Source organism: Crocodylus porosus, unplaced genomic scaffold (genome assembly GCF_001723895.1).
Source record: "Crocodylus porosus isolate Cpor-Errol unplaced genomic scaffold, CroPor_comp1, whole genome shotgun sequence".
NCBI classification, from domain to species: domain Eukaryota; kingdom Metazoa; phylum Chordata; order Crocodylia; family Crocodylidae; genus Crocodylus; species Crocodylus porosus.
Window position 1 is genome coordinate 71,921,563 of NW_017728909.1, and position 11,871 is coordinate 71,933,433.

The window sequence follows — 11,871 nt, forward strand, 5'->3', positions numbered from 1 at the left end:
TGACCAAGTCCCATAATCCTTGGCTTCTGCAACATTGTTCAGGTAGTCAAGTTTATAACTTAATTCCTAACCATGTGTACCAAGGTATGAAGACAGTAGCCAACTTCAAACAACTTGTCTTCTGAGGCTTTCAGTACTGCATTCTTTACCTGGCAGTCTTGCTGCCCAACCTAAACCTCCCCAACAGGACAAGAATATACAATGTAATCCAGTTAACCTCGAATTAATTTTAGAAAAAGCTTACAAGGGCAGAAGTAAGCCAGTTTCAGAATGACAGAAATAGAAACAGTGTTAGGACAAGTGTTAGGACTTTCAGATACAGCAAAACAGACTCTTTACACCCCGGAGGTTAAAAATAAATGCTTAGCCCCTTACTGTCATCCTATCATGTTGTTTAAAGCCCTACCTATTGAAATGAAAAGAGAGCTTGCATCTCCCACTACTACTGTTTAATGCTATTGTTAAACATAGGCAAGTGATACCTTTAGTTTAAAATTCATGAAAAAGAACCTCCAGTAACTTTTTTCAATACAAAACTGAAAAAATCTACATAGTTCCCAACAGCTGAAACACAAAATGTGTGTGATGCCATGTCACAGGTTTGCTGTCTAAACTTAAATATTAATTATACACCACTTCAACCAACCCAATTTCTTTGTTCCTTCATGGTATTCACAAATTTACCTTTTCTCTGACTTTCCAAACTCTCATTCTTCTCTTCTTTTTCCTCATGATATTACATCAATTGTGTAGCTCAGTAAGTATAGACACTTACAGAGCTCTTTGGTAAATGCATTTTCATGAAAATCCAGCATAACTAATAAGTCAGAAGTTTTTCATGGTATGGGCAAAAGTCCCTTCCATCAATTTCGGTTAATATTTCTGGATACTACTGCTACTGAAAATATAACCTTCCACACATAAACCAAGCTCTCTTTCTAACAATATCAATGCTTCTGAAGGTTCTCTCAGCTGCGTTGCTAACAGCACAGTGAGATTAGCATGTCTGGTCAGCTGATGTTGATGCTTGGAACAAAAAAAGTAAGTAGAAATGCCATGAATTTCAGCAGACAACCACTAGGAACTTAACTTAAAAAAATAACAAAAAAAGGTTTATCGTTTAGTGTCATTTATGCCTACTTCAGTCACAGAATCATAGAAAAAGTAGGGCTAGAAAGGACCTTCAGAGGTCTAGTCCAATGCCCCACTAGAGATTATCCAAACCATCCTATAAAAATCATTGTCTAAGCTATTACTACAACTTCACTGGCAAATCTGACACAACCATAAGACATAATACCTAACTTCCCACAGGAAAAGCAAGAGGATCACAGCAGCCAACATCCTACTGCTGCAAACATTACATCCAGGAGTTTTTAAAATGGGTTGGAGAGATGCAAGGAAAAGGACCACACCCCTTTCTACAGCAGAACATAAAAAACTCCACAGTCCTTACCAATCTGATCATGGAGTAAAATATCTTCGTCACCCCAAATGTGGCAATCAGTGTGACCCTAAACAAAGGGGCAAGACCCTCTACCCAGGAACCCCTGGGTTTAAGTCCCAATAGGAGTACTGTTACACCCTGGTCCAAATCACCAGCCCTGGTTGCAGCCCACACCCAATGTTTCTGAGGAACACCACCACCCCTTAAAGTGTTAACAATAAAAAAGAGAAAAATTCCTTCTCAGCCCCCTATGGCAACGCCCAGTACGGAAATGTACCATGTACAGTATGGAAAATACCATGAGCATAGCACAGACACAACTACTCCTGGTTCATCCCTGTCCAATGTTTATCCAACCTCCTCTTGAACACCTCCAATGATGGAGATTCCACAACTTCCCTAAACAGTCTGTTTCACTGCCTCTCTGTTCTAACAGAGACGTTTATTCCTGAGGTTTAGATATTCAATCTAAACCTACTTTGCTACAACTTCAAACCATTTGTCCACATTCTGCTCTCTCCAGTTAAAGAGGTCTTTTCCCTCATCTTTATGGCAGCCCGTCAGATATCTGAAGGCTGCTATCATGCTGAAGACTCGCACTGAGTCTACAATCCACCAGGAGTCCCAGATCCTTCTCTGCAGTGCTGCCATCCAAGCAGGTGTCACCCATTTTGAATGTGTTTTTGATTACTCTTCCTGAAGTGTCGCACCCTGCAACAGCCAGCATTCAACTTCATCCTCTTAGCTCCATAGTCCAGCTTCCCAATCTGTCAAGATCCCTCTGAATTAAACTCCTGTCTTCCAGCACATTGGCAATCTTTCTGAGTTTTGTGCCTTCTGTAGATTTATTCAAGAAGCCCTCTATTCTAACATCTAAATCTTTAACAATCACATAAAACAGTACAGGGCCCAGGACTGACCCCTATGGGACTCCAAAGGAAACCTCTTGCCAATCTGACTTGGATCAACGTATAACTATTCTGTGCTTGGGGCTACTGAGTGAGTTGTTCATCCATCTTGCAGTATTCTTGTCTAGCACACATTTCTCCAATTTGTGAGAATGTCATGCGAGACCTAACCAAAAGCCTTGCTGAAATGCAGATACACTGTAGCCACAGCATTTCCTTTCACCCATCAAAGTAGTTACTTAGTCAAAAAGGGAGATCAAGTTTGTTTGGCATGATCTGTTCTTAATAAACCCACGTCAGCTGCTTATAATCAGCCTTTCTTCCTCCAGCTACTTGCAAATGTACTTCTTTCAGATATGTTCCAGGAACTTCCCAGGTACTGAGGTACAGCTAACCTGTCCATAGTTTTCCAGGGGCTCCTTTTTGCCCTTTTTTAAAGAGAGGCACTGTTGGCGCTTTCTAGTCTCTGGTACCTGGCCTTTCTCCCATGACTTCACGAATATCATTGCCAAAGGCTCCGAGATCTCTTCTGGCAATTCCTTCAGTATCCTAAGATAAGGTTCATCAGGCCCTGCTGATTTGAATCCATTCAGACCCATCAAAACTCTCTATCACATTCCTCAGCTTGTCCCCTTCCTTATCCAATGATTCCTATTACATGCCTGGCTGCAGCTTAATTTTTTTTGTGAAGGCTGAGGCAAAGTAGCTGTTGAATAGCAGTGCCTTCTTTGACTCTTCCTCCACATACATTAAGAACCGGCTTGACATTTTGTGCTTAGTTGTACTATTCTTCCAGCAGATGTCTGGAAAACTGAAGTCACTCATAAGGACTCTCTCATAACTTTTGGATAATTTTGCCTAGTTGTAGAGATGTGGAAACTGATCTGAAACAGACTCTCAAAACAGTCACAGTCAAAGGCATCTGGCACTCTTTGACAAAGTTCATGTAAGCAGCATGTTCATTGTCATGCTCCTTCTTCCATCCACAGACTGATTTCAGTAGCTGAAGGTCAAAACTCAGCAAAGGCACCTGACGAGTCAAAAATATGAACAGCACTAAAAAAAGGCAGCAGCTAGTTGTTTAAAATGCAGTGGTAGTGACTAATCATACTGGTAGTACTGATTTGACTTTGCAGATATTGTCTGGAACAGTTCTTGTCTCCACTGATTTTCACACTGACAATTTGAAAGTTCCTGTGATGCCATGTCTTAGACCCAATTTATCAAATCTATCAGCTTGTTGTGCACTTGATGGATCAAAGCCTGCTGATTTTCAAACCACATTAGAAGGTTCATTAACTGGATCATTTTCAGTCACAAACTTGGTCTTCAACATTGCCCTGTCTTAAGAGATTGCATAGTTTAAGCATGCACTTTGTGCTGGGTGATTTCAAACTCCTTGTGCACAAACTCCTTGTAGTACTTCATATTCTCTGTGGTAACAAACTGTATTAAAACAGGAATTTCGCCTTGTAAGCACCAGCACTGATAAAAGTCACATAGTCATGTGTAGTGTGTGTTTGATTGGCAATGGACTGCCTATATCGAAACTTATGGCCTGGACAATGTATGAATGCTTTTTAAAAGAGAAAACCAGGCTATCCACATCAGGAAAACATATGCTTCAGATGTCACTTACTAAAGAAAGGATGTGTGCATTACAGGATATATGAATTGCATTGGACATCATTCCATGAAGCACATCAGAAAGTTTTCCACATGTACACTGCATTATCAGACAGAAATGCTGAGATCCTGTTAACTTCCAAACCATACTTTACAACAGCCTTCACTACAGCTTGTGCCACAGTAGAAAAATCGACAGACACAAGGTGAACTGGCTCTCTTTGAAACAAAGGCAGGTTGCAGTCTGTCCAGTACCCAGGTACAAATAAAATGTGCAGAACATAGTTATCTTGGGCATCTGTTGCTTCATCTGCTACAAATCAAGACCGATTCATATCCTGCCAATGCGGATTTTGTAGACTGAACATGTGAAGCAATTAATCCTTGTAGATAATCTCAGCAAAGTTTGCTTGCACATGGAAAACTGTCAGCATCTGGCAAGTGTTTGTTCAAGTAGTGCCTTACTTTAAGGTTAACAATTTTCTCCAGAGGCATGTTGGCAGCCATGAATGCCTCCACTAGCACAAACGTAGCATCTCAAGCGGCTTTCAGTGGATGTCTTTTCATTCATCGTCTTCACACTGTAGAACTGTTGCAGCATTGCATCTGGCTTCTTAAAAGATGGCGCCAAAACCCCTTCACTCTCCTGATGGTGCCTTCACTGGGTCTATCTATGTCACTAGCTCAGCTTCTCAGCAGCTCTCTTTCAAACTGCATGCTCTTTCCACAGAAGTCATGAAACCACAACTTAAGTAGGTTCTCAGTCATAAGAGGTATCCCACTGGGTCTTTGTGATACCAATCAGATCATGGCTCCTTTCACATGTTGTGACTTCCAGCTTATCTTGTTTGCTCCCCATAGTTTTTGCATCTGTATAAACGTACTTATTTTGCCTTCCAATCTACTCGTTTCTCTACTGCATCACTTGTTGCTGTCCTGTAACTCTCTGGACCCTTCCCAGAGTTGAACTGCTGCTTTCAGTCCTTTCACCTCTGGATTGCTTGCTTAGCTGCTGGAGGCTCCTGTTCACCATCCCCTATGGAACCTCGTATACAGCCCTGCTTACTAGGTTGGCCAGATGATGCCCAAAAATGCTCCTTCTAGTTCTGCTTACATGGCTCCCATCTCTTGACAGCAGCCCTTCTTCCCAGAATATCCACCCATTATGTCACGGTCACCCCTGTGCCCCAGTACTTGCTACAATAAGCTCTGGAAGTCTTGCTGTAACATCCCAAATACAGGCTCCAGAGAAACAGCACACTTCCCAGGACCCCAAATCCAGACAACAAATTTGTACTTTTGTCTCCTGCAGAATAGTGTCTCCAATCACCACCATTCTTCTCTTCATTCTTGGTGCTGGGGGTCTTAGATCCCCAGTTTCTGGGGCCCTGCACTTCCTGCCTCTACACTAATGAGTCATTGGCTGCATATATCCTCACCTCTATCTTCACCTCAGCTGTTCCACTGCAGAGTTCTTAAAAGCAGTTTCTGACTTCAATCTGTTCCTCTTGAATTCTGGAGACCCTCCTTTTTCTAATGGTCACATGCTGTCACTTCTCTTCTTTTACCTTTAGCCTCTCTAGTGCCAGCTTCTCATGACTCCTATTCAAGAAGTCCTCATTTTCCTCCATAGCCTACAGCATGGATACCTATGCTTCCAACCTTTCAATCTTTCAGATTGAATATAACTACTAAGCATAAACTGGTGTCAGAGTCTACAGAATCTACCTCTTTAAATGTGTGTGCATGCATCTGTGTGTTTCTAGACCCTGTTAATCTTCCAAGTATGACTAGACTTACTATAAGCCAATGCATTGGTATTCCAGCATTGGACACCAGAACCCTTGAACCAACAGGTTTCACTTCTTCACACTGAATTAATCTCATCACATTTGATTTTTTTTTTCACTAATGCTCATACTGATACTAAAAATAAATGACGAAAATTCAAAACACCAGCATTAACTAAGTATGCATTTAGCATTAAGACTGTAGAAACTGAGAGATGGAGAAAGACTTCACAGTGTCATCCTCTCCATGCTCTGAGGCAAGATCAAGCCACGTAAGCCATCCCCAAAAGGTGTTATCTAACCTCTTAATAAATATCTCAAATGACAAACTGGTTACAATACACCCTGTTACAGTTCTTAAGTATCCTTACAGTCAGAATTTTTCTTCCCCAATATCTAACCTACATCCCCCTTGCTCCAAGTTCAGTGATTACTTAAGGGAATTAAAGAATTGTTGATCACCACCCATAAAGACCTACACCTCACTCACTCTTCCTAGGCTAAAAAACTCAGTTCCTTAAATCTTTCCTCAGAGGCCATGTTTTGAAAACTTTTTTTGTTTGGTTTTTATTATTATTATTCTCTCCAGCTTGTCTGAATCCTACAATCGGATTCACTATCTTGCAACAGTGTCATGCTGTAAACTCATTCAGTTGGTGAACCACTAAAATCCCCAGATCCTTTTCCTGAAGAGCTGCTGCCTAGCCACTTAGAATGTGTGCATTTTAATTTTCTTTGTCAGTGTAGTAATTTGCTTTGTAGTTTTCGGTGTAGTACATACTTTTATTGAATTTAGTAATGCTGATTTCAGGCTGTTTCTCCAATTTATCAATAACATTTTGAATTCTAATCTTATCTGCCTGCAACCCCTTCCAGCTTGATGTCATGCATAAATTGTGTAAAAGTAATCTCTACTCTACCACACAAGTCGTTAGTAAGTAGCAAACTGTAGCAACCCCGGGTAGGCCCCTGTAGAACCTATTCACAAGTCATACCAATTAAAGTGGTTGTCAGTAGTACATTATCTAACTTCAGTTTACCATCCACTTCATTGTAATTTCATAGATTTCACAGACATTAGGGTTAGAAGGGACCTCGGAAGATCATCGAGTCCAGCCCCCGACCCAAAGGGCAGGAAGTCAGCTGGGGTCATAGGATCCCAGCAAGATAAGCATCCAATTTGCTCTTGAAGGTGTCATTCAGACCACCTTCCCCTAGTTTAAGGGAACGTTGTATGGGAATGTCAAAAGCATTACTAAAATAAAGCTGTGTACACATGTTCAAAAAACTTGGGTGAATTCTCCCAGGTTTGTTCTCCTGGTAGAAACACTTACCCATAGATGCCTGAACAGATATTCGAATGTTGATCCCTTTAAGGGCAAAGAGCTTAAAGTGTTGACACTGAGCACCCAGAGGGCCCTTGCGCACACATATCAGCATGCTCTGCAAACTCCTTCAGTCTGCCTAGTGACAGGTACACAAAGCAGCCTGGTCTGGCTGACCCAGATTTGCCTGCGTCTCCCTGCATCATAATGTAGGGCACTGTGAAGGGGGCATGCTCTGTTCCCTGCTCAGCTGGAGCAGCAGAATCCAGCAAGCAACATATTGTCTCTGGAGGGAGAGAGAGAAAAGCACCCTGGGATGCTGCAAGGCTGTACTTTGGCCTCTCAGAAAAGAATGTGTAGACATGCAGACATTCACCCTCCCAGGAACAACTTTCCTGGGAGTAATTTAATCCTGGTTGTTTCCAAATTATTTTTCTCCTAGAGTGGCCATTTTGATCTGGGACAAAAATCCTAAACATCTGTACACACATGGTTTCTGCTTGGATAACAACGACAACACTCTCAAAAGAAATGGAATGTCTGTATATGGCCTCAAGATATACCACATCTACTACTTCTACCAATGATTGGTTGCCTCATCAAAGAAGGAAATGAGAGTGATTTGGCATGATTTGTTTTTGGCAAATGCATGCTGGCTGTTTCTTCCCACTTTGTTATCCTCTATGGTCCTTAACACTTTGTTCCCATATTTTTCAAGATAACAATATTAGGTTGACTAATCTAGAACAGGGGACAGCATGCTTTGAGCAGAAGTCAGCTGAATAAACAGAGATTTAAGGCTGCTAATAGGCTTCTCATCCACTCACCACCAATGACCTTACCCAACTGCCAAACACTGCCAAATAACCCAACCACAGAATCAGTGCCACTACCCTAACTCCACAGACTGGTACAATCCCTTTGCAAGTCAAAAACTGCTGACTCCCCAAAGCAGAATTCCCCAGGTTTTCTTTTCTCCCTTTTTACATATAGATACCTACATTTGGCACTCTCAAGTCCTCCATAACCACAGAGCCTCCACAGAACTGATATACCTAACTTTAACAATTAAAGTGGGCAAGTTAATAAAACTATGCCTTGGTTTGTCCTCCATCCTACCAAGCAATTAACTACCTTAGTGCATAATAAAAAACAGAATAGCTAAATATAGTTTCAACTCTCAAGAGCTTGTCAGGAGAGCCCTCTTCTCATAAGTTTAAGCCCATATAACTATGTTTCCTACAAAAACAGATACTCGTTTCAATTCTGACATGGTCCCTTTTCCCTTCTTTTGCAACTTGTCATAATTAAATAGTAAGCTCTTTGGAGCAGGGACTGTCTTCGTATCCATTTAGAGCATCCGGCCCATAGAGCCATGTCATCCAGCCCACGGGGCTCCCCACAGGCCAAGGAATTTGGTGACAAGGAAGTGGTGGCAATTAACACTGCTACCTCTCTCCTAATGCCAAATTTCCAAGCCCTGCAGATACCTTGGGGATGCCAGATGACACCTGGCCCCAACCACATGTTGGATCAGGTCTGCTGACCAGATCTACATCTAGATTGATCCCGCACCACTTACCTGACCCCCGGAACCTGAAATGTTGAACATCATAGCTGTAGAGCTTAAAACACCATAAGTCTAACTGAGATTTGTGGGCACTGTTATGATAGCTAATACCAACAAGACTGGTCAGAAATCTGAAGTTAAAAAAAAATCTCAAACTGAAGTAAAAGGGGACATAAGCAACCAAAAGTACAAGTTTAGTTACGGAGTTCAGATAAAAAAAAAGGGCTTTTACAAATATATTATATAAAGGGAAATTATACTAGAAAAATAGCAAGTATTAAAAAGTCAGGAGAAGCATGAACTTGGCTTCAGAGATTTTTAATGAAACCTTTCTATATAAAAGAAGAAAAAGAGAGAAATTCAAGCTATTAGGGAGTAGCAAAGCTATCTACTCTAGATGAACACAGAAGAAAACATTGGAAGAACTGTGAACATAAACAAAATAAGCCAAACTGGTGTGGGTGTGGATGGGTAAACACTACTAGATATACTAAGCTGCTATTTTTGAAAAGTTCTGTGGAACTGCGGAAGTATTAGAAGATCAGAGAAAAGAAACTGTACCAGTGATCTTCAAAAAAAAAAAAAAAAAGATGATGATCCTGGAAATTACTGTCAGTTCAGTCTAACTTTAGTTCCTAGAATGTTCAATTCTGCAACAAATATTGTAGAATAAAAACTGAATTCCCCTAAAAAATAAACTGAAAAAACCAAGAACACTAGCTTATAAACAATCAATACAGCCATACAGATTCAATTGTTCTGACAGAAGTACAAAGTAAGGCTACTTGAGAGCAACCATTTGAACTAACCTGCTTTAATGAGACCTCTCACACACCCTAAAAACATATTTAAGTATTTTCCAGACTAGGGCTTAAATGGAGAAGATACATAAAGTACATTATATATATTATCATATGTATACAGTATATCACAAAATCTGAAATAACTGGCTTAGATGCATTTTCAGTACACATAAGGACCTTAAAAGTCTAAACAAACATTACATTATATCAGGACTGTCTATGAAACTATGACATTTCTGAGTGGCCAGCTGCACTGCCCCGTGACTGCCTCCCATTGCCTCCCCTGTCACCAAGGGGGCAACAAGAAAGAGACACTGGAAGAGGGAGAGAACCCAGAGACCCCAGTAACATTGAGGTGTGGTTTCCATAGCAGCAGGGGAAAACATGAGAAGCATAGGATGCAAGAATGGGAGTTCATGGGTCACAAATTAGACAGCCCTGTGTTAAACTATAGAAAATATCACAATGGTTGGATGCAGTCACATTTTACTCAACTTTATAAACAACAGGGAAAGTAAGGAAACACCCAATAACAGCATTCACAGGCTTAAATTAAATAAGAAAGCACTGGACATAGAAGGAAGGACATAGAACATGGAAAGAAAGAACACTAGGAGAATGTGGTTTTGAAACAAAAAAACCTCAATCTCATGAAGAAAAATAACATAAATATTCAGACTGAGAAAGAAAGGAAAAGCAATCAAGCTGAAGAGGACCAAGAAATTGACACCAAAAGAGAGGAGCTTGCAAAGTGTCAACCACAGCTTATATACACACAGGGCAACATTTAAGCACTGTGGAAGGAGGTAGTTGTTGCATTTGGTACAGCTACAGCATCACATCTGCCTTCATCAGAAATTAGATAAACTGAAAAAGAGGGTAACTAGAGAAAATGCAGAACAGAATAGAAGAGTTTGATTTCTCAGGAAAGAGTCAACACATCAAACCTGGCTAAGAAACAGCTAGTTAGGAGAGACATAATACCAGAAAATTGTAAACACTGACAGATTCATCGTTAAAGATGGTTAACAGAACAAAAACTAGGATTGTAAGAAAGCTGTAAGTCAAATATCAAAATAACAAAATCTATGACAACAGAAGCCCACAGTTTTGCCATATTACACACACAGGACCTTACAATTAAAGACATTGTTGTAAATTTTGCATTTCAGTTGCCTAAATATAGCTAACCAAACTCATTTAAAAAACAAAACAGTATTTCCTTTTCGACCAAATTATCCCTTCATTCAAAAACCCGGTCACTCCAGCAGTCCACTTAATTCTCCCATTAGTGCTCATCTACCTTTCTCATTCCCAGAGCACCAACAAGTCACTTCTTGTCAACCAGACCAACAAGCAAAGGGGGCGAATGAGCGCATGGGATGGACACAACTGCCAAAGACACGTGAGTTAAATTTTTCATTTGTCTGCTAGGGACTTGCAAGGGGGAGAGGACAGACATTCCTAAAGAAAGTCTTGGAACTAAACATGCCACCTAGCGTGGTGGGCTGCTTATTTCTCATCGTAAACATGGAGCCAAGAAGAAGGGTTCAACCAAGTTGTGGCTTTTGATGTACCATACTGTGACGCAGGCCAAAGCCACTAGGCGGCATATCACGGATTGCTTAGGACAAGAAATCAAAACTGGGATGGGAGTGAGAATAATGCACTCAAAATGAGCTACCTAAGTGGGACACAGAGCAGAGCACCTCAGACAGCGCCTGCTGGCCCTCAAATGAATCCACGGAGCCAGCAGACACTGCCCAGTGAAACTCTGCCCAGGGGTGTAAACAGGTGAGGGACAGGAAAGCGGTCCTGCAGCCCTCAACAAAATCAGGATGTACCTGTTTTTCCCTTCTTCCCCACCCAGCCAGGGGGTGCCCATCACCCCTCAGCCCCCACACCTCCACCTGCCTGGGTCCCCCGCAGGGCCCAAAGAGAGGGGAAGATAAGCCCGGAGAGGAGAGAGTTGGCAAAGGCAAGTGGCTGGCCATTTCCACACAGCCCAACACACCCCATGGGGGCACGAGCTGCCCTCACCCAACAGTTCGGCAGGACGTCCCAGCGGGTGCTGGCACTCTGGCAGGCTGGGCGCTTGGGCCCCAAAACCGAACTTGGCCACCAGGCCTGAGGGGCTGGCAGCCAGAGGGGCAGGCACCAAACCCTCAAGAGCTCCTGCACGCGGGATGTCCCCTGGCCCGGCGCAGCCGCGGGCCCTGGCACACACCTTGAGCAGGATGGAGGGCGGCAGCTGGTTGATGTTGGGCGGCGGGGCCGGCGGCTCCCGGCAGGCGTCGCCGGGGGGCTCGTCGGGCTCCTGGCAGCCCGGCTCAGTGCTGTCGTCGCCGTGAGGCGGCGTTGACTGCGGGCCCGGGGAGGGCGGCGCGGCGTCCCCCGCGCCC

At 42.4% G+C, this 11,871-nt stretch overlaps 1 protein-coding gene across 1 annotated transcript in view; it reads right to left on the reverse strand.

The window, feature by feature from the left end:
- The window catches only part of FBXL17 (F-box and leucine rich repeat protein 17), a gene marked incomplete at its 5' end in the record, with an annotated part of 503,150 nt that extends 491,280 nt beyond the window's left edge, over positions 1-11,870 (reverse strand). Inside the window, one exon of the mRNA XM_019531720.1 lies at positions 11,697-11,870. Coding sequence (XP_019387265.1) covers positions 11,697-11,870 — 174 coding nt within the window. The remainder of the gene's footprint in view (positions 1-11,696) is intronic.
- Between the last annotated feature and the right edge of the window lies 1 nt (position 11,871).